The sequence below is a fragment of the Thermobia domestica genome, unplaced genomic scaffold, assembly GCF_964235325.1.
Source record: "Thermobia domestica unplaced genomic scaffold, izTheDome1.hap1.1 HAP1_SCAFFOLD_1094, whole genome shotgun sequence".
NCBI lineage: Eukaryota > Metazoa > Arthropoda > Insecta > Zygentoma > Lepismatidae > Thermobia > Thermobia domestica.
Window position 1 is genome coordinate 17,297 of NW_027656804.1, and position 24,796 is coordinate 42,092.

Consider the following 24,796-nt stretch of genomic DNA (forward strand, 5'->3'; position numbering starts at 1 on the left):
ACAATTTTTGATTCCCCACGGCTGTCCGCTTTAGAGAGATATCTGTAATGAAAAAATGTACGTGACTTAGCTGCTCGTAAGCGTGTAGGCTTGCTTAGACAGACCAAAATAAAGGATTTTTTAAACGTTAATTTTGTGTACTGTGTGTATTGTTCATGCAAAATGCGTATGTAATATGTACATATTTTTGTTTAATAAACTGTACCACATAATAAACTGTTCCTACTAAAGTTGCCTTTAGTAATACTTGCGTTACTTTACGTTACTTTGTAATACTTAAAGAGATGCCTGTTTTCATGAATAAATTTACTGTACAGTACTTCTTTTTGGCAAATAAACATGTACAGTTCGATTATCCGAACAAACCAGTTTTCCGAACACCCACGTCCCCCAATTACTTCGGATAATCGACGCTCTACTGTATATATATATATATATATATATATATATATATATAAACTATTTATCGCTATCTCTTTCCGTTTTTACACTGTGACGATCAACGTTGAAAGCGAAAACGGCTAATTTCTACCACTTCTGCTTTAAATAGAGTGTTAACAGAGAAGATTGATCAAGAAACTGCTTTTCCATCTCTCTTACCGTTTATACTCTAATACATACCAACAGACAGGCAGACGGACATAAGCCGTTCTATAATACTTCCTTACTTGTGCTTAGCATAGTTTGGAAATTAAAAAAAAAAAAAAATGAAAATAATCAAGAAAATGACACAAGTTTTCATTAACATGAACTTTTGAAATAAACCTTCTAGCCTACGATATAGAAGCACTATACAGTTTTCTTTCTAATACACACACACACAAACAAATTGCAAAATACTACTCCATAAGTTTGTTGCGTTGTAAACAATTCACACACTCTTCTCACCGTCTCAAGAACTCCAAACGTTGGGTCTACGGGTGACATCATACGATCTGCATCCAACTTCTTCCAAATGAAAACCGAAGCTTTTTGAGACAAGTTATACTTGAGTAATCTTGAGATGCAAGAATTTACATAACTGACTATATCACTCTATAGGAGGATAAGCTTTATTTTGTCAGGATGGTCGATTGCATAATTTGAACCGTGCGGTTTCCAACTGTGGGGTGGGAACGCTAAGAGCATATTTAGGTTGGTTGAATAGCCCTATTTCGCTAATGATTTTACGGTCGATCGCTTCGTTTATTATTCGTCCGCTTCAGCCATCTGGATATAATAGACATTGTTCATTAATATTATTACTGAAAAATGAAACGAAATTCCAAGTTTTACGTCCCACGATTATATCCTTTAGGATAAAGGAGATGGATAATTTATGAATGTAAATGGCAGTGAAATAATTGGTGGAATGACAATGCTTCTGGAAACAGGAAAACCTCGAGAAAACCCACGGAGACGATATTGTCCACCAGAAGCACGCATGGCTTAAGACGGCACCAGGGAACCTTCGTAGCAGAGGAGAGCGCTCTACCATTGTCACCGTGTTTTCTCATTATTATTATTATTATTATTATTATTATTATTATTATTATTATTATTATTATTATTATTATTATAATATTTCATCTGAGTAGGTGCCGATAGCGTCCACCTGTAATCCACTTCTCTTGCAGGCGAGATAGTGTGGTGGGAACTGCCTATACTACGAAGATGTATTTTACATGTTGATGGTCTGCCTGTCAACTGCACCAGATTTGGCCCCCGATCATAGTTCATGTCCCGTGTTTCACAACGTTGATATTGCATGAGGGCTCAAAACTCCCAAAACGCTCTCTTTCTTCTATTGATTTTTAAGATGATAAACTCTGTTCAAGAATTAAAGTATGGGGTCCCTCGTTCGATTCTAGCTCGCGCGAAGTAGACTTTGTGGTGGACAAACACCATATGCGTGGGTTTTCTCGAGGTTGTCCCATTTTATTCATTACACCATTCCATTAATTTCTCATCATCACCATCTCCTTTGGCCTAGCTGGCATACCCGTGGGACGTAAAAGTGAAAGAACTAAAGTATGTCTGACATGTCACAACAAGAATGTAATTAATTTTGTAATCTTGTCATCCCTGAAGTACAGAAAAGTATGTAATAGTAGTGGGACTAAGGGTTTTTCTATCAACTCCTTTTAGAAAATTTTGATTCTCATAAAATATTGCTTGAATGTCTGAAACACAATCTCTGTATATTACACTAGGGTACGAAATTTGCGGTCACCATTGGCAAATAAATATTTTAGTTTGGCCATAGGCATTTCACCTGTACTTTGTTCGCCTTCGAAAATTTACCACAAAACTCTCTGATCCGGCTACTGAATTCAAACCGGAAACTTCTTACCCTGTGTCAAATAATTCTACTTGACTTCTTGTTTTATACATCGAAACCTTACATTGATCTTTCAAAATTGAGCAATGACTATTCCTACTAAAGTGAATGACACTGGTTTAAAAGATTAAAGTACCGATACTTATTAATATTTTATGATACTATTTAACCTAGTTTTTGTAATAATTTTTATTATAATATGAACAATAATTTGTGAAATGTATCATTCTTAAAGATTACTGAAACAATTAATGCAGTTCGAATTAAAATATAGTATACACAAATCACATAGTATATATTGAAAAATAAATTTTCAGAAGATTTATACTGAAAAGTGAAGAACATGAATTTTATCATATTTATAAATTGTATGCGTTAGAATCTAATATTTCTCTGGTTCCATTGATTGGTGTATTCCATTTTCATACACAATAATTCCATATGATGTTTAATTATATTCGATGCACGTTTACTACATATTAAAATGTTGAAGACCAATGCATCTATTTACAAATGTTTATAACGATACACATTTAGCTGTAGATCGTTCTTTTTTAAAACTGTAGATAATCACCATCACAGAATTCTTTGAGAATAGCACTTAATCTTTCTAATACTTCAGGAGTGTACAGTTCTAATGGGAAACCAATTTGGGGTTCGTCACTTTCAAACATATTTTCAAAAATGTCTTTGAGATCTGGCATATCTTCTGGATTCGCGAACATATTTGGGAGAAAAAATGAGGTCACGAGATAACCATGCAAAGCATATTGTTTGTAGTTCTCATACATGTCATCCAATGTGTAAAGAGAGGTGTCCACTTCCAAAGATTGCAAAGAAGCGATTAACGTATCGTGATACACTTTAAATAAACCTTCTTTGAAATTACGTCTTAGATCTGGAGTAGTACTCATAAATAAGAAAAAAGCTAGGTCAAAAGCTGGTGAAGCATAACGAGGAGTTTGAAAGTCAAAGAATACTACTGAATTTGGTTTACTATTATCATAGGAGAATAACATGTTATTACGGCAAAAATCTCCGTGACACAACACTGCAAATGGTTCTTTAGGTGCAATCAGAAATTCTATTAACTTACGCATGTCCTCAGTCACTGATCGAAATTTTTGTACAAACCCCGTATACTTTGGATCATTTTCTAAGGTTGACAGTGCGTGGCGAGCTGTAAGTTTCATCATACCATTTAGAATTTTAAAGTTTTCTTCAAAATAACGGCACTCTTTAAAATTTGAAACTAAATTTACAAATTCATCTTTGTTTTCATGTTTAAGGGCGTATGATAACGAATGAAATCGGGCTAAATGTTGAACAACAAGTTTGCAATGGTCGTAATCTAGAGTACGTCTATCTCCTAAACGAAACCCACGCACTGATAGGTCTTCTAAAACTATAATACTTTCTTCCACTTTTTCACACAAAGCTAAGTAGCACTTTGGGAACATTTCAAATTGAGCTGTAGGACAACACTTTGACTCAACAAATGATAAGTATTTAGGCAGAACTTGTTTATACATCGTAGATTCATTGAGGAATTGGACATCAGAACGTTGTGCCATTCTAATATACTCGTTCTCAGGTATTACTTTCACTATGAAGTGATAAACAGTTTCATTACCCTTAACGAGAGCATAAACTTTGACATTCTTAATTGTTGATGCAAAAAAACTGCCGTCCTCTGTGGATTTATTTGACCATTCACAGCGTTTAATTTGAACTGATTCTGTATCGTTTTGCTTACCAATGACTTTCGGGAGTTCACTTACAAGTTTTTCACTTATCCACGAATAGTCCATTTTGACTTTTAATACCTCGCAACACACTGGTTATTTTAGCTTATAATGTGCTTGAATAGATCTATAGAACACTTTCAATAACACTAGAAACTTTTTTTTTCTTGTTCACAATATTTTAACAGGTCTACTACACTTGAACACTAAACAGCTAAGCTGTGAGGCAATAAACAAACTGAGGATGTCGTTGTTTTTAAGTCTATAAAAGTGTGGTAAGCCGTTACAACGCAGTGAAGGATAACTTCTAATATAGTTCGTGCAGTTGCTCTATCACAAATGCGTTTTGTGTCATCCACACGATTAACACAGATTGTCTATACAGTATATTAACACTGTAGCTATCAGGCAATCAAACTTCTAATACAGCTTGCAGTTACTTTTAACTAAAGGTAGTTCTCGCTTTGAACTTCGGTCTAATATACCGTGTTTCTTACTTATCTACGAACTGTTTCTGTTTCTAGTTCATCAGTTTCATGTACTGATAAGATATGCGTAGTCTTGCCAGAAACGGCGCTCGAAGGCACTTTTAAATGTGAGAAAGAGGATGAGACTACAAAATCTCGTAATATTTGTGTTTCCTGGTAGTAACCGTAAGGCAAACAACACTTCATACTTCCACAATTGACTATTCAAAGGTAAGATGACTCAGCATACAGAAACACAAATATATATAAAGAAAATGCATATAGCTTTATCTCGTAATATTTGTTCTTCACTTACCATCGAAAATATCTTACGTAAAATGTACTTGAACATTGGTCTTTTACTTAGCGATATCAAGACATAAGACAAATCCAGACAAATCCGTTCTTCTCGCTTGATTTTGGAAAATATCTTTAAAAAAAAAAAATGCTCTTATCATTTCTCAAAACTCTCTCTTCTTAATCTGCACTGTACAGTCGTGTAAAAAAATAACTTCAATAACTAAGAAACTTTATTCCCGAATCTGAAGATAGAGCTCCTTGGTTGTTATACACAGGGTTCGATTCCCAGTTGGGGCCCGTGTAGTTCGGATTGCAACTCACATAGCTCCAGTGCTAAACTGAATCTTAAACCCCAAATCAGCCAGCCAACCTAATTTATAGATAGATTTAAATCAATCAAGTCGAACAAGTCTCTTTATATAATTGAAATTTCTTCTTTGAAATCTTATCGGCCTATATCGAAACATGATAACTATATGTGGAAGTAAATAGATTTGGGAAGTATACTATTTGTCTAATTTTATATGATATCGAATCTACATAAGAAACAAGTGAGCTTCGTTTCACAGTGTGAAACTGAGGTAGACTTCCAAAACTATATGAATTTATTACTCAAACTTCAAACAGTACACGTATAACTACTGGTTGCAATAGAAAAATAAGGTCGGAGCTCCTTCGTGGCTAAGCGATTAGCATACGCGCCTTTAGTGTGGGAGACCCGGGTTCGATTCCCGGTGGGAGTTCATGTGGTTCGGATTTCACGTTAATCAGTACTCCACGTCTCATATAGCTTCGCTGCTGAACGGGGCGTTAAACTCAAAATCAACTCAACTCAAAAATAAGGTCGAAGGTAGAATCTCTTTCTTGGAAGCTGAATTCATATAAAACGACATTAGGCCTACTCGCTTCTGTTCTTGTTCTAATGCAATAAATGTTGAAACCATAATTTGAACCATTTCCGGTTTGAATACAGGGTTAAGGAAGGAGATGGAACCTATTCCTGAGAAGCTGAATTGATTGAAAAGAAAAAGAAAAGAAAAGAAAGAAAACTTCTTGATATCTCTTAGTGTTCTATTTTCTACGGAAGTCCGATTTGAAACAGAAAGTACTGGTACAGAAAGTAGTAGAAATTTCAACCACTTCCGATTTTGGTAGAGTATCGCGATTTGCGATAGCATATACGTACATTTGAGGCACTGTAGAAAAAAAAATATCCGTTACAGAAAACCGTTTTTCGCTATCTATTAGTCTTTCTGTTTTATGACGATAAATGTTGAAATCGGAAATTGTTAATTTGAACCATTTTCAGTTTGCATAGAGGGTTAACGGAGACGATGGAATTTATTCTTAGGAAACTTAATCTACTGAAAAAAAAATCGACATCTCTTACCGTTTTTTGTTCTATTTTAATCAGTATTGAAACCGAAAACAGTAGTAAATTAAAACCACTTCCATTTTTAGTTGAATACTATGGACTCTAATAATATATTGTATTCAAATGTTAAAGCGATTTAAAAAAATATTCTTTGCTATCTATAACCGTTTCTGCTCTATGACGATAAATGTTGAAACCAAAAAATGATTAATTTGTACCACTTCCGGATTGAATGGGAGGTTAACGGAGATGGAACCTACCTAGGTATATTCTTCGGACACTGAAGCGATTGCAGAAGAACTGTTTGTCTTACCGTTTTTGCTCTATGGAAATCAGAATGGAAACCGCAAGTAGTAGTAAATTTGAACCATTTTTTGTCTGCAGAGTGTTGCGGGCTGTAACGATATATTGTCTTGAGAACCTCAATCGACGGCAGAAAGTAGCTTGTCACAGTCGTTTACATAGTTAATTTTTCTTCTATGGAGATAAATGTTGAAACCGAAAATCGTTAATTGAACGACTTCCAGTCCGCATAGAAGGTTAACGGAGGAGATGGAACGTAATTCTTGGAGCGCTGAATCGATTGCAAAAAGCATATCTCGATATTTTTTTAAAAAAACTTTTTTACTTTATAGAAATTTGTACTGAAACCGGAAGTAATAGAAAATTTGAATCACTTTCGGGTTTAGTGGAGTGTTGTGGGTAGTCTTAAAATATTGTCTTGAGACACTGAATCATTAAAAAAAAAAAAAAAAAAAAAAAACGCTTCACGGTATCTGTTACTGTTTTGTATTTTATAGCAATAAATTTTGAAACCGGAAATGGCTAATTTGAACCACTTTTGGCTTGAATAGAGGGTTAACGGAGAAGATGGAACGTATTTCTGGGATGTTGAATCGATTGCAAAAAAAAAGCGCTCTCGATATCTCATACAGTTTTTTCCCCCTCTAATACTTGTCAAGAGACGGACGGACGGACAGAACCGTTCTATAAGACTTCCGACAGTTACGCAAAGCATGATTTTGATTCTCTGTTGAAGTTCATGCGATTTGTTTCCTACATTAAAACGGACGCTAAGCTCTAAAGTAACTAATCAAACGAGAAACATTTTTCAGTTTTGAATGAAAACGTACTATATATATGCAAGATTTTTATTTAATCATTTAAATGACATTGAAATCTTGTAACTTTTAATGTAACTTTATTTATGTATTTCTATTTTAAAGTCGTAAAGTTATAACGTCTTTGATATATGGTCCTCTTGTAACTATAGTTACAGTTAGGTTGCATCTGTCCAGATGTTTGTGATTCCAGCAAACGATAAGAAGGGAGTTTGAAATATATCCTAAGTAGAAGGTAAAAGGAGTTCAATGGTTTTGGCAAGAACATAATTTCCCACTAATCTTTTAAAGTTAGGAAGATGAAATTTTGTACATAAGCTTCTCAATAGAAACATCATATTATGTATTTCAGGTTTCCGAAAATTCTGTACAATTTTTATAATATCCTAATTTCTGACTCCTTGTTCAGAAAATGCTTAGTGTGAAGATTCGCATATGTTGGGGATATTAAATTTGATATATTAATTCTGAATTGAAAATAATGAAATACTTCATTGTCTAAAGTAGGTAAAGGGGCAATTTTCATAATATTAAGACTTTCGTTTCTTTGCACTCGCTATTTAAACTATCCGCTAAACATATAAGGGAACAAAATATTTCATAGTTTTCGACAATTCTGCTTCTAAAAAGATATTTCTGCAATTTTCAAAATTCCGGTATTGTCTTCATTGAACTTAATATCTGCCGTGCGAAGAATGGACAATTCTGCTCGTATTGGTAAAATTTATGATATGCTATTCTGTAATAATAATGTTTTGTATTAGCATGTTCATATTCGTTATTATGATTGAAATGGATAACTTGAGTTTGTATTTTTAATGATAAACAGTTTAATGCAAATCACTTTTTACAGTAGAGTCCCTAAAACTCAACACTTGATTACCCGGCAGTTCGGTCAATTCTGCCACATCTTGACAGGGCAAAAAAAAAAAAAAAAAAAAAAAAAAAAAAAAAAAAAAAACACGCGCAGGCCCATTCAAGTGTTTTTCTGAGGTCTGTCTTATCAGGTAAATTACTGTACAGCGTGTATTCATTAATTTTCACGTATAGTAAAGGCTCTATGCCTTCATAAAGTGCGTACTTTTCCTTTGTTTAAGGGTAATTGTGCAGTTTATTCTCTATGTATTCTCAAGCAACCAATACATACAAGTTCAGTACTGTATTTTCTGAGGAAACACTCGCACTTTTTCTTTTTAAACCCCATTCTCGATAATCCGGCATTTTCACAAACTCATCCACCCTTCGGTCCACATTAGACCGAGTTTTCGGGACTCTACTGTACTTGTTTATTTGAAGCAGTAATAATCCATGTGAAACAAAAGCATTGTTAAGTTTTTTTCTTTTTCTTTTTTTTCGTTGTACAGTCAAATTCACATGAATCAGCACTTTCCGAGAAGTATTTCAGCCTACCCATTTCGAAACTTCTCGCTATACTGCCAATTCGTGCAGTCAGTATACTTGATGAGAGATGATTGACTAGTTGATTTCTTCTTTATATCTTTATGTGGCATTGATTATACAGGAAAGAATCTGCTACTTAATATGTGTTTAGAACCACGCGGAATTGAATCCGATGTTGTTGACGAGTGCACAGCCATAACTAGATCACCTCTCACAGAAAGACCCACTTCCATCACTTGCCTTTCTTTTATCAGTGTATATTTTTTTCTTCTTCTAGAATTTGGAATCGCTTACCAAGTTATAAAGCATTGTTACCAAACCTACTTTATATCGAAAGGTTTTTATTCTTATAGCCTACACTCTAGCGCAAATCAATGCACGATGGGTACCAAGAGTTTTAACCCGATTAACACAAAAATCAACATATGAACATTTGCTTAACACGTCTTCATTGTTATGCAAGTGAGGAAAATACATTTAGGCAGCAAATCATAACCGACGACGAAACATAGATGCATCATTTCAAGACCGAATTCAAGAGTGTTTTGATGACTTGAAAGCTCCCATATTCTCTCGTAGTGGAAATCGTGTTTTGAAACTAGTAAGATATCATACTGATTGATTTGACGTCACATTGGGCTACCGTTAATGCTACCACATATAGCAAAACGTTCAGGGCTAAGAAGAGCGATTCGGGAAAAGAGATATGAACTTTTCATAAAAAGAATCATAGACCTTCGTGAGATTTTGGTACTTCAAAATCCCGTGTAAATTAAGACCTTGCGTCGAACGATTACCAACTCTGCTCTTTTGAAGACGCATCTCGCAAGATGCAGGCTTTATTCGAATAAATGTGTGCAGCATGAAGTAAGATCGTAGCTTCAGAAATAGGACTCTGATATCAATGGGACAAGCGTAATTAATCTTGTGAAAATGTTATGATAAATGTCTCAATCAGATGGGAGCTATTTTGGGAAGTTGTGTATACGGCACTCTTTTACGTGAGCCAATTCGCGTTCACTTAATAAATACCTACAGAAATATACAGACTTACTTTCCGATCAATCTTCTTAACAATACAATTTTATTCCTATAGATGCTATACTTGATTTACAATTCTAAGTCTTGTGGAGTGCAAAGGAATATGTGTGGTTTAAGAGAGAGGTGCAACTCGAATTCTGGTTAGGGATGCAACTAGAATAGATATTCGGACTTTGTACGCACTTAGCCAACAGCTATTTAAAAAATAATACCTTACTGTAGCTATGAGAAGAAAATGTATTTGAAAGACGTACTAAATAGATATGTTGGAAGGAGAATGAGGAGAGGATGAAGGATATAATTAATGGATGGTATTAAATTGGTTAAATCCTAAGTCCAAATGGAAACAACGAATGAATGTAAAGCATGGAAGCTTATCCATTTTGTGGAAAATGGTCTGCAAGTGTTAGCAGGATACATGTGAGAATGAATGAGAAGAATTGATTCTAATGAAGAAGAAACGAAAAGTAATCTATCTCTCTTTACTTTATCTCCACTCCCTCAAGGATACTAAGGTGGACCAAATAAACTCTTCTCACTCTGAAAATAGTTGATATCAAGGGGAAGAAATTCCGTTGATCCACTGGTCCATTTCGAGCTGCAAGGCTTCAGCACCTACATTTCTAACATTGTACACGAAACCAAACACGAACAGGATACCCTACTGCATGAGCCAAAATAGTCCCTACACACCATGCATTACATTGCTTGTTTGTTTGTGTATGTGTATATGTGTAGAGGAAAACCTTTTGTTGATAGTCGTCAGGTGATCAGCATGCAACGTCGCTATTTCTGGTTGCGGTCCAAAAAATCTTTCACGTCACCCCCATCTCCGTGTAAAATCGAGACTGTCGGACGCCTGGCTCTAGGTACCTCATTTCGCCGATCACTTGTATGCTATCCATGCCTGCATGTTCTTTCGCGTGACCTGGCTATCAACAAGAAAGAGGAGGGGAAAAGGTGGGAGATTGACTGTTACATCCTTCTACCCCATTCCTACTCGACACCCACATCACTCCCTTTTGCAATTATATTCATGAAGATCTATCAATATTTTACCTTTCAAATACGCCTTTTATTAGAAAATCAATAATAAAATGACTTCGAAACAAAACTCGTTCCGCGTCAATGCATGCAATGAAATTACTTCTATTCATCTTCCGATTGATTGGAACAGAGAATAGGGGGGCTATATATATGTGGAAATGCACGTATTGGATGCTCTCGTTCTCGTTTTATTTTATAAGTACTCGAGTTTGTTTATTAAATACACTCCAGTCAGCAAATTAAAGTGGATATGTCAATCAATGAAAAAATATAAAATTGATTTTGTTTTTTGGCGTTGAGTGGATACAGCTATGAATTAAGAGCTTCAATATAACAAGGACCATAAAGATCTTACATTATACGTATATCTCGGGTATATGAAGTTTATTTATTAATTTATTTATTTATTTTAACTTTTAGCATCGCGCAGTGAGATCAGTGGGGCAACCAGGGTTTCACTTCGGGAGGGGCCGAGATTACCGAGTGCAGTAGTATGCATAAGACGTGCTGCACCGTCTGATACGGACAAAATTGAAAGTTTGAATTCTCCTACTACAAGAAATTTAGTGATCTCTATTATAAACATGCTAAAAGGCCTTAAAATAAAAATTCAAATTCAAAATTATTAAGATGATATTACGTACGTGATGGCCTCAATACTTACTACAGATTAAGAGCACTCTTCACGCACGGTGCGTGTATGTGTGTAATTTTGCATATGTTTAAAGATACTGTACAAATGACAATAAAAATGATTTTTTGCAAATTTCACGAAAAATTTGTCTGCCCGTCCGTTACTCCACACGATGAACGAGTGCGAATTTTTTAATTCTGTATTTTGCAATAGGCAACTAGAACAATTATCTCGACCGAGTTCGTTAATGGAGTTAATCTGTTAACATCTTAACGGGTAACGGCGACTTTAACTGTAGCTATCCACATCTCATTTTCTACTGTTGATACAAAAATAGTAGAAGTGACACATCTCTTGGGTAAATGGCACCAAACATCCTCCATCGGTTAACGCAGCGTTTCCCAACCTTTTTCAACTCGCGGCACACTACGGGTGTGATTTTAATTCTTGCGGCACACTCATTTGTAAATATAAAATACCGTGTTTTTTTTTTTTTTTTTGATTACTGATCTCATTCTCACAAAGAAGAAAGCTCGATGACTGGCTTTCCTCGTGGTAAATCATTATGCTTATTATTTCATTCTAATTTAAATTTAGAAAATAATTGCTATGGAATATAGGACTCAGGTTTTCTAAAATACACTTTCTTTTTCGAAAACTAGGTCCAACCTTTCGCTAAGAAGGAAGATCACTAAATAACGAAAGAACAAACAAATCTCTCATACTTTAAAAGTATAAATGTAGGTAATTTTTATGCATGTTTAATTTGTCGAAAGGATTGAATGATATTTTAAAATTTCAAGTTACGAAATAGTTTGAAACAATAAAGAAGCAATAATGGTTATAACAATGATAACAAGTACTTTTTTCGACATTAAAAATGTACAGAAAAGTAACACAGTATGGAACTTATAATTTATTAACACGGTTAATATACGTTACAATCTTTAAATACCGTATTACACAAAGGTTAGAATTGTTCAGTAATATTTTCTAATATATGAAGATTACAATATTTAAAAAATAAGGAAAACAGGTTGGTGCACGAAGCAAAATTAATATGCAACTTGAGTACAGTATTCTTTCATAATCTTCTTCAATTGTGGATGGATAGTTGATAAACACACCCTGCTTCACTTAAGTAGGATGTTGAAAAGGGAATGACAACTTTCACAGCCTTTGTAGAGATAGCTGTAGAAATGTGTAAGAGGCTGCGGCAAATAAAATTCTGTTTTCGAAATACTACCTGCTACACAGTAATGTATGCACAATAATATATTACACTTACAGTATTTTTTCCATTGTAGATGACCATAGTAATGAGAAATACAAATATATATTTTTCCTATTTCTTGCAATTTGGTTTCTATATAATTAATAATTTTGTTTCGATTTCCTCGCCGCACACCAGCGGCCCATTTGCGGCACACCAGTTGGGAAACGCTGGGTTAACGTCTACCGGACGAAATTGAGTTTTCTAGTGTGTAATTCTCTTTCCAGTATGCAAATGTTTTTACTAATAGACCCTAATACATTTTCTTATGGAGTTTTCGTTTGTTAATATTATAAAACGCAACTTGAACATGTCAATAAATCTTCCACAGGTGCATCATCGTCTCTATCGTTTACATTGACCTATTGTATCATTTATGTTTTTACTTAAAAAAAAAAAAAAAACTTACATAAACCCGACATAGGCCTATATCATGCAAAGTGCTTATGATCCATGTGAAATCGAAGCTCTTAATCGATACTAGATTTATCCACTCCTGCTCTCTGTTAATATACAGGCACTGTCAAAAGTTTGAGCTCGCTACTAACTTTTAAGCGGTTAAAAAAAAAGTATCAATGCAAAACCCGGTTTTGTTGGACTTGTTCCATAAAATAAACATGATTGCTGGTATAGAGAAATTCAACATATCATCCTGGTTCGACTGAGATAAATTGATTGAGTATGTTTGCATTCAATGAAATGCTTACCCTTAGCCTTGATACGAGATTACAAACAGTGACGACGCCAGAGGGGGCAAGGGGGCGAGCGCCCCCCTAGTAGCTACTTCTGCCCCCCTGACTGCCACCTAGACTGCCTCCCCCCAGACTCCTACAATCTTTAAACATTCTACATGTAGTATTTTATATCAATATCATAAGCAATCTTATTGTCAAATTGTAGTCTACTTTCCATGCTTTTACTATGTGGCAGATTAGTCCTCAAGCTTACTTCTTTGAGCGTCTGGGTATGCACCCATATTTCTGTTTTCTAAATCAGCGCCTTTTGAGGTAAATTTTAGTTATACTTCTTTCTTATAATTTTAATTAGTATGCCTAGCGAACAATAGTAGATTTGATCGACTTGTTTTCTTCTCATTGGATCAACTTCGATTGGAAACAAAAGAAAGGTAAAACCAATTACGTAACTTGTTTGTATTTATCCACGTGTGAAGTTTTCAGTTTCATATTTTGTTTTATTTAAAGGTTCTATACTTCTTTTTTCCGAAACATTATTCTCGGCTTTCAATATTCAGAGGATGTTCTTATAACAGCTTAGTTTGCAACTACCATGGTTTAATTTTTTGAAGGGGATAAAAAGAGTTGTATTTTCCCTTCCTGCAAATGATAATAATAAATTTATGGAATTAAATTGATTCTCAATAAAACGTATTGTCAGAATGCTGATCTTTCATTAGTAATTGGTATATACTAGTGCTCCCTTACTTATTTTGTTTCAAAGTACTGACGTGACGTCTACCATATTGACTAGGAACCGCTGAAAAATTCGTAGCCCAATCCAGAAGGAGTGCACGTGGAATGGTGAAGTTGTACTTCTTCTACACTTCCCCCGAGAGTCAATATACTACCTTGTGCAGTGCTCCAGAGTTTGCAGAAAAGTTAAAAAATCTGAAGATTTCCTCGCACCACTGTTCGTAGCACTACCCCTATCAGATCTAAAATGGCGTCCTTTCAAGTGTTATTTAAATTTGGGAAATAAGTACACGTAATAGTTAGACGGAGCTAAATTTGCGGAATAAGAATGATTATCTAGACATTGAAATCCTAGATTATGCAATATCAGTTGTGTTCGCAGAGGCTTGATGGACAGGTTATTATCCTGAAGGAACAGAAATCCTTCCTTTTCATTTTCCGCGACGTTGAACTTTGAATTTTTCTTTCAGTTTTGTAAGTAATGTAGAGATTCTGGATTAAATATTTGACCGTTGAGGAGATAATCTATAAGTACGACTCCATACTTATCCCAGAAGAATGTTGCAGACAGTTTTTCAACCTACTTCTGTGTCTTGAACTTCTTGAGGCGATGGAGAAATGAGTGTTATTACTCCATTGACTGTTGTTTCGATTCAGGATCATAGTGGTACAACCATATTTCATCTACGGTTACTATTCGTGAGCGAAATTGATCAGCATTAGGGTCAAATTGGAAGAAGATTTCTTTTAATGCCATCACTCTTTTATTCTCCTGACAGACATTTTGGGAACCCATTATGCCTAGAACTGGCGCACACCCAAGCCATTCTGAATTATGCTACCGACGAGTTCCAAAGAAATGCCCAGAATCTCTGACACAAGTTTTGCTGAGAAGGTAAAAACTTAGAAAGCAGGGTGCAGCCAGACCTCAGACTATACTAAGTATATCGTGAGTTTACTATACATTTTAAAACTATATAGATGATATCTTAAATTATTTTTGTCACTGAAAAACTGGGGTGGCCTAGGCCCTCCGGCCCCGGGCTATATCCAACACTGGCTGAAATGCTGCAAGTTTCAAGAATAATGTCACAAATTGCTTCCATGATTTCGGGAAGAGTCATTGCTTTTAATCACCCTGGATGTAAAGCATAATTTGTTGAGAAATCGCCACGTTTATACTAAGCCACTTACATCTTCACCACTGTATATAACGGAGGAGAGTCCCGTAATGTTTCACTGATTTCCTAATTAATTTACTTCGGTGACTTTCCTTGGTGGAACAAAAATGTTATAACAGTTAGAATCTGGATGTTCGTGAAATTCGCTGTTTGGGCACACATAATCACTTCAGAGGCCTGAGAAACAATAAGAATTTCATTATTATGAAAATTTGTACTTGTACATACAGAGATATGTTTTTCTAAACTACGGTTTCATTTTTCTACCTAGTACCTACACTCCTTCTGGATTGGACTAGGACATTTTCAGCAGCTCCTTGTAAATTCTCTCTCTCTCTCTCTATGTATGTATGTATGTAGAGAAAGAAAGAAAGAAAGAAAGAAATTAAGAAAGAGAGAGAGAGAGAGAGAGAGAGAGAGATCTGCGTAGCATATAGTACTAGACGAATGTGTTACTTTAGCATACGCGAAAGTAATTCAATTTATGTTTAGGCTACAAAAGTTTCATTGAAAAATACTTCATGTGCAGACGTTACTTATTTGTTAGTTACAAATTTTACTTGAGATAAGTTTATAATCATATAGGTCTAATATTAAAACAGCAACAAAATACACAATGTAATGTAAAATAAGTCAAACGTAACAAATATGTCATTTTTGGTATGGCAAATAGCCACCCCCCCGAAAATGTATCTGCCCCTCTTTTGCTCCCCTAAGAACTTAAAGCATGCGTCGTCACTGATTACAAATCCCAGGAATTTGTTTGATTAATACCAATCTTTGCGAAGCTATTCGACTCTAGTAGCTCTGAAGAGCCTTTGAAAGACCTCAGTACTCCTTGGCATCTATTTGCGAACTGTACTTTAAGTTCATCTTACAAGAGCTCGATGGGTAACAAATCCGGTGATTGTGATGACTGTTCTATTTGTTAGTGACGTAAGCGTCTTCTTTGCATTGTAAGTAATTTCTGCATAGCTTGAGAGAATGTTTGGGATGGTAATCCTGTTGTAGTACCAAGTTCCTAACCCAAATCCGCGTTGCTAATTGAAATTTATGCCTAACTTAAAGGCTGTGGAACACTGTTTTGTTCATTATTCCACTAATTCGAACTAAATGATCAACTTGGTAGTCCGCAAAGTATCCACAAACAGTGCAACTACCTTTTCCGTGCTTTGATGGAGGTATCCCTCCCTCAATATCTCCACTTTGCCGCGGTGGGGAGTTTGCGTACTCTAATGATCCCAAGAGCTATGCCGGAGATAGCTTTGCTATCAGAGGTCTTCCCATGCAGGACAGGTCAGGAGTCAGACGAAGAGAGATATGGTAGTGGGCAGCAGCTCTACCATTACCACACTGAGGCTGAAGATGATTGACATCGGCAAGGCTCAGATGTGGACAAAAACAAGCAAAGACAGGATGTCCTCTATGGCTGTTTCACTGCGAGGTGGAAGGACCTGGGACACCACCACTTTAGTCAGTCCCTAGAAAACAACATGGAAAAAGAAATAAGAGAATGTAATATTAGAGAATATGACACTGCTGTTTCACAGAGGGTCCTCCCCGGCAGTGGAGGGAAACAAAGCAGGGCCTCCTCGGTCGTCATCAAACGAAACCCCTGCAGGATAGGAACCTGGAATGTGCGATCGCTGTTACAGTGTGGGAAACTGGAAAACCTGAAGAAAGAAATGGAACGCATGAAGATAGATATCTTGGGAATCAGCGAAGTTAGATGGCCTGATGGAGGAGACATGTGGAGCGGGGACTTCAGAATGTTTTACTTAGGAGCTGCAAGCGGTACGACAGGAGTCGGTTTTGTCTTGAATAAGAAAATAGGACAGAAAGTCATAGGCAGTTGGAAATACAATGAAAGGATAATAATGTTGAAGATATCTACCGAACCGATAAATATGACGATAATCCAACTATATATGCCTACATCAAGCTACAGAGATGAGGAAATGGAAGAAATCTTTGAGCAAATAGAAGAAGTATTGATGAAAGTTGAAGACCAGGACAATTTAATCATCATGGGTGACTGGAACGCGGCGAAGGCAAAGAAGAGAATGTAGTTGGGAATTTCGGCCTAGGCGAAAGAAATGCGAGAGGTACACGATTAATTGAGTTCTGCAAAGCCATAATCTGACTCTCTTCGAACATCCACTAAGAAGAAGATACACATGGACAAGACCAGTAGACAAAGAAAGATATCAAATAGACTATATACTAGGCCGACAAGCATTTAGAAATCAAGTGAAGAACAGTAAGAATTACCCAGGAGCAGACGTTGACTCAGACCATACTTTAGTTTTGATGAAGAGCGAACTTCGACTAAAGAGGAAATGAGTGGTAGCATTAAAACAAAAGATGGAACACAAACAAGCTAAGAAGAGATGAAAACATGAAAAGGGAATTTGCAAATGCAACAGACAAAGAGATCTCTATAGTAGTTTTAGCAGATGATGACATCGACGCGAAATGGGAAGTCATGAAAGCAGGGATTACAAAAGCTGCCGACGAGCACATAGGAAGAGAAACGAGAACCCAATATAAACCCTGGATAACAGCAGAAACATTGGAAATGATGGAGCAAAGAAGACAGTTCAAGATAACAAACAAAGAAGAAGAATACAGAAGCTGCAGAAATCACATCAACAGAGAAGTAAAGAAGGCCACAGAAAACTGGATAAAAAATTTATGCAAAGAAATTGAGGAAAATATAGTCAAAGGCAATACAGAAACGGCATATAGAAAGGTTAGGAAACAGTTTGGTGAGAAAAAGAAACGCACAGACATTATCATAGACAAGGACGGAACAACGATAATAGAAGAGGAGCATATAACAAGAAGATGGAAGCAATACATTGAAGAACTCTATAAAGGAGACAGAGTGAACGAAGAAGAGAGAGGGAAGGAAGAAGACGTGGATGAAAATAAATTAGGACCATCAATTTCACAGTGCGAATTTGACAATGCTTTGGAGAAAATGCAACATAGTAAAGCCCCAGGAATAGATCAAATATAAACGGAAGTGATTAAGAATGTCGGAATAGCGACAAAGAATAAACTATTTAATCTTATTAATGAAATATACATCTCGGGAAAAATACCAAGAAACTTCGAGAAAAGCATATTGGTATTTATCCCGAAGAGGAAAGGCGCACGGAAATGCGAAGAACACAGAACGTTAAGTTTGCTTTCTCAAGCATCAAAAATACTGTGCAAAATTATCGCACAACGAATAGAGGGGAAGATCGAAGAACGGTTATCAGAGGAGCAGTTTGGATTCAGGAAGAAAAGAGGAACAAGGAAAGCAATACTGAGTCTACGGTTGATCATGGAACAGCACATCAGAATAAACAAACCAATTGTGATAGCATTTGTAGATATAAAGAAAGCTTTTGACAACGTAGATTGGAATATCATGTTCAGAGCGTTGACGAATCTGAAAGTAGATTACAGAGACAGAAGAATAATATACCAACTTTATAGGAATCAGACAGCTGTTATAGGAAGAGATCAGAAGGAAGCAAGAATAAGTAAAGGAGTGAGGCAAGGATGTTGACTTTCACCTCTCCTGTTCAACGTCTATATAGAAGAGGCTATGAAAGAATTCGTGGTTAAAAACGAGAAAGGCGTAAAAGTAAATGGTCAGGTTTTCAGCACAATAAGGGTTGCTGATGACATAGCATTGATAGCGGAGAACGATGAGGACATAAAGGAAGCACTTTCAAACTTGAACGGCCAACTGGAAAAAACATGCAAAATGAAGATAAACAAGAAGAAAACCAAAGTGATAAAGTGCACAAGAGCAGGACAAGAAGGGGCAAACGTAAGGCTAGATGGAGAGAAAATCGAAGACGTTAAGACTTTCCCCTATTTAGGAAGTCTAACATCTTCGGACGGAAGAAGTGAAAAAGACGTAAGTTCCAGAACAGCACAGGCTAAACAAGCATTCAATAGGAAAAGAGGACTACTAACATCAAGAAATGTGTCGCTGGACGTTCGTAAACGATTTATTAAGACATTGGTATGAAGCGTGGCGCTGTACGGATCAGAGACGTGGACATTGAGAAAAACTGAAATATCCAAGCTGGAAGCATTTCAAATGTGGTGTTGGCGCAGAATGCCGCGCATATCATGGATCGAAAGGAAAAGGAATGAAGACGTACTAAAGGAAGCAAATGAAGGACGTCAGATCATAAAGATAATAGGAAAAAGAAGAAACAGCATGCTTGGCCATCTTATTCGACACTCCGATTGGATCACTGTGCTGATAGAGGGAAAGGCAGAAGGAAAACCAGGAAGAGGAAGACCAAGGATAGAATATCTAGATGCAGTTACGAAGAAGAGGCCTTATCAAAATATAAAACATCTCTTCCAAGCGAGAGAAAAGTTTTAAAATTTCCATGTTGCCCACCAACCTATGGTTGAGGTGAACAAGAAGAAGATGGAGGAGGTATTACGCTGTCGGGATCAAAGTGCTCTTGGAGACGGTGACACACAAACCTCAAGCATTTGAAGGGAAAAGCTGGAGTTTAGATTCGTCGGTCCAGAATACACTCTTCCGTTGTTCACCGTTCCAGTCTTTATTTATTATTATTATTATTATTATTATTATTATTATTATTATTATTATTATTATTATTATTATTATTATTATTATTATTATTATTATTATTATTATTTTGCCCAGAAGTATCCTTTTGTAATGTTTCATGCTTGAAGGAATGATTTCTTTACTGCGATCCGAAGGTGCAGGGCCACCGTCCTATTTCATACCGATTGGAAATGGCTCTTCCTTAGTTCTATTGGTTCTTTCACAGTGGTTAACGTCTATTCCGTTTGTTTCTTATTCCAATGAACTTATACTTAAGAAAATTAGTTACTTTTGGACAATCAGTGCGTTTCCATACAATACTGACACAGGGGCGTCATTTCAGACTTCGCTTGAGGGGGGCAAGAGCAACACAGACATAAGACGTTCATGTTTTGTACTAGTGTATTAGTAGACAATCGATTAAAGTATATGTATTCCTGAAACTCTTGGGGGAGGGGGCAATTGCCCCGTCCTGCCCTTCCTAAATGACGCCCTTGTACTGACATCACTTTGTGACTATCTCCCAAGAGTCCGACTCACTGCTTCTCCCGATCACTGATCTATTTTTCGCATAGAATGATTCTATTCTCTTAAAATAACCACTTGAACACGTGCTTTGACTCTTAGTTAACAGTTCCTCTTCCACATTTTATAGTATTTGCGTACTTTTCAAACTATTGAACTGGTTCATGCGAATGAAAAAAAAAAGAGTAAAATCCCACGTCACAGATTTGTATCCAATTTTGCCCATATTACTACACGATAGAATAGAGTATACACAACTCTTCGTTGAAGTAAAAAGACAACTACTGATAAGAGTTCATACATACGTCACTAGGTGTTGTTGAAAAGATGCATCATCAAACTAAGCGTGACGTTAGTTGTTTGTTCATTTATTATCTGTTTATTGCCAAGCAGTTTTCATCAATAAATGTGTTTCGAGTCAATGAGACCATGAATTTTCGTATCCTTGTATGACCAACGTTATTTATTTTGAAAAATGGGTCCAATAAAAATAATCTTTTATGGACCTGTCTTTTGTTTGGAAATCTCTGAAAAACCAATAATATGCTCAAACTTTTGACAATGACTCTATACTGACAAATTTCGTATTTAATATAATTCTTGCCACTCTTTCCTTATATTAGTAATCGTATAATGGCATAGTCCTCACAAAAAATTGTAACTACAGAAATAAAATATATGTCTCCTGTGAATCCAAATTCCTGTGAATATTGAGTCAATTCATTCCAATCAGGTTTAATTAATTAATTAATTATCTCCTTTCTGTACTTCCTTACTTTTCTTCATTTCCACTGAAACACAGTGCTTCCAATGCACTTAGTCGTACACAAATGTTTCCTCTTAACCTGATTTGCATTTCGTGTATTACCTATTATCTCCGTATTTTGGTGGATTGTTCTCCATATCTCCTTCGGTAGACCCGTTTTTCTTGTCCCTGCAGGGCCTCATTCAAAGATTTGTTTATTTCTTCAGAATCATTTCTTAGTTTATACTCTATCCATTTCTATTTTCTTCCATAAAGTATCCACTCTTCTTCTTTGTTACACTTTCCAAAAATAATTTTAATTTAAATTGTCTGAACTTCATGTTAAACGATGTACTCTGCACATAATCGATTTGATTTCATTTCAGTTTCGTGTCCCTTTCAGCAGCGAGGCTACATGAGACGTGAACCTACAGTTTTAACGTGGATTCCGAACCACATGTCCCGCCGGGAGTCGAACCCGGTTCTTCCACACTAAAGTACATATAATCGAATATCAATTTAATTATCCGTAATATAAACTTCCTCGTTCACATATTGTGGAATTTTACGCTGAGAATCTTCTTTATTCACATATTTGGTCATTTCCTCTTTACTTCAATTGTTCACATACTTCTAAGAAATGTACAGATAACGTTTAAAATACATTTTTAATGAAAAAATCATAACTATATATAAGGAACATGATTTAATTACAAATGAATCAATTCTTATATAAAAAGAACCAGGCTTCATGAGATCTTACAGCTTACTTTCCAGGATCCACCTATAAAAACACACTGCACCATCGGAAGTGTATATCAGTTGGTAAAATAAGTTTCTATGTACCGGTACTTCTGTTGAACGCTTAAACACGTTTAGAGAGGATTCCCATAATTGGAAACAAACCTGAAGATAATTATTGTTATTATTATTTCTGAATACTTCTCTGTTTATCTATCAGAGAATTGGATACATGTTAGAAAGTCTCTATCTTTTTAAAAGTAATTTTACTCCTTTTGAACAACAAAATGTAGAAACTTTAGTAAATTTAGTTGGGAATATAAGCAGGACCATGTAATTCGGCAATCTAATTTTTTGGGTAAAATCTCTATTTCACGATGAGAGAACTAGAGAACTCAATCATTCTCTTTTACACGAATTTCACACGTTACCTATTGATTACATAAACAAACTGACAAAAATAGGGATGTGTTATATTTTGATGTACTTAAAAGGCATCGAGTCTTTGGAGATCAAACTTGAGAATAAATTTATTGTGATTTGGAAATAACGTTAAAACAACACATATGCACAATTTGTCCGATGGCCTTCTGCCATTTTTCGGGCAACACGTAATCTCATCGCTATAGAACTTCTGTAGTTTCTGGTCAAAAAGATTGTGACACGTGGTTTTCACAGGTCTGTTTTGAAAGCAATTTAACACCATTGATTGAGTTTTACAGACTGAAACTAGTCATAGTCCGATAGCGCCAGGTGGGGCTATACAGTGGATGCATTAAAACTTATCAGCTAAGTTCTCTCAATTTCTGACGGATCTATTAAAATGTATGCGGTGTGTTATTGCCAGAATGATATATGGTATCCTTTCTGTTGACCAATTCCGGAAGTTTCTTTTGAGTTTCTAGGCGCACTGGCGCTAATTGTCGACAGTACAGGTGCGAGTCTTTCTTCCAGGCCAGTAGCAGCAGCTTGTGATGCAAGGTGCCCTTCTTATCTACTAAACGCACAGCATAACCTTCCTGTATGTCACTGTAGGGTTTGCCACAAACTGTGGGGCTTTTCCCAGCTTAGCCCCGATCTTTCTTGCACATTATTGTGGTAGATTATCTACTTTTTATCACTTGTAATCAACCGCTTCAGAAGTAGTTCGAGTTCGTTACATTTCAGTAGAAATTTGGAGATAGAAATTCGATCGAGTAAATGTTTCTTAGTCAGATTATGTGGCGGGGCCGCGGTGGCTCAGTGGTAGAGCGTTCACCTCTGGTGCTTAGGGTCCCGGGTTCGATCCCAGCCCCGCCAAGTGAAACCCAGCGTGTGCGTGGGTTTCCTTGGGGTTCTCCCGTTTCCTCCCACTTTCTTCATTCCACCATTTCATTCACTACTCATCATCACTGTCTCCTTGAGCCTAACCGGCATAACCGTGGGACGTAAAACTCAAAGATTTCATTTCATTTTTTCAGATCATGTGGCCCAACGTCGAGCTTCTTCTTGTAGCAAGTTGTCTCCAAATGGTTTATCACTCTTGCGTGATGGATGTTTAGGACACAGGGCGATGTCATAACTGCTTACATGCAAGTCTTACTTGACTTTTGATAGAATATAATCCACTTTTGCTGTGAGTGGTTGCCCAATGAAAAGATCATCTTGGGCATCGACATTTCCAGAATGAAGGAAAGTGAACTCTCTTTAGGCTTTTGTTTTTTTATCACAATTTTTTTCGTGGGTTGTGCCGCTTTTGCGCCTTTATTGAAATAAAATTGCAAAATGTAGCGCAGTTTTGCGAAAAGTTCACTCATTTTAGCGTGCAATATCTTACGTTTCATTATAAAAATTCCAACAGTTATCGCATATTTACTAGCTTCAAATGTTAACTGTCAAATGGCGAAAGGCTTGGCCCGCTGCGACTTATATACTCTAAGATTTGGGATAACAACGCTATCTCGTGACCAAAAGGCTCAATTCTTTTTAGACTATCTAATATCTCGTGTCTGGATTCGCATTAACGGTCCTCACTCTGTTTCCTTGCTATTGTACTGACAATAGTACTCCCGCAGATGCACACATAATTAAGAGCAATCAATACCTTGAGAAGATATAAGTTGTGCAAGAACCGCTACTATATTCATCTGTCACGCGATACTAATAGATGTCATGTCTGGGAAAGTATGCTCTTTTAAACAAAAAAGGAAAAAAAGAATCATTAAGATCGATTAATCACGTCGATTATATGCGTGAACATAGACACAATATATAAGTATATTATATACGGGTCGAATTATTAACCTCCTCTTTTTTTTAAGAAGTTGGTTTTAAAAAGTTAAACGTGAGCTCTCATGCACGATTTCAACCTCAGTGTACAGCAGTCCCAAGTCTAATGGGAAATAATTTGTGTAATATAAATGCATGGTCTTCCAGACAATCATTCACAAGACAAGTAGATTCTAATACTTTTGTATTCAACAAAGACTTAAAGTAGGTATTTAAAAATAACGCATTGGACAATCGGTGCACAGGTTCTGGGTTTGATTCCAGATGGGAGAGTATTGAAAACATTACACCACGCTGAATCGGATTTCATTTTTTAAGATGTAAGTCCAAATCTCATATAGCTAAGATGCTGAAAAGGACATTAAATTTCAACAAACCGAAATCAAATCATTAAGACAAAATATGGATTGATATTCAGAAATGCGGGTCGTGGCAAAGCTCTATGTATGGCAGAGAATCAGACTTTCGTAGTAAGAAATTGTGGCATTGAATTAAGATAAATTTGACTTAAAAAGAAGAGAAAAAATGTATATAGACATCAAATTAAATTGACAAACATGTTCAATTGGGTGATACGTCGCCAAA

The 24,796-nt window shown here is 36.1% G+C and overlaps 1 protein-coding gene across 1 annotated transcript; it reads right to left on the reverse strand.

Moving 5' to 3' along the window:
- Positions 1-858: 858 nt before the first annotated feature.
- On the reverse strand, positions 859-4,690 carry LOC145677609 (uncharacterized). Its single transcript, XM_081748060.1, has one exon. It carries the CDS (start codon positions 4,129-4,131, stop codon positions 2,875-2,877), a length of 1,257 nt encoding a protein of 418 aa, XP_081604186.1. The 5' UTR covers positions 4,132-4,690; the 3' UTR covers positions 859-2,874.
- Positions 4,691-24,796: the final 20,106 nt, after the last annotated feature.

Coding starts and splice junctions, on each gene's coding strand:
- LOC145677609 (XM_081748060.1), bottom strand. CDS start 4,131: ATGGACTATTCGTGGATAAGTGAAAAACTTGTAAGTGAACTCCCGAAA.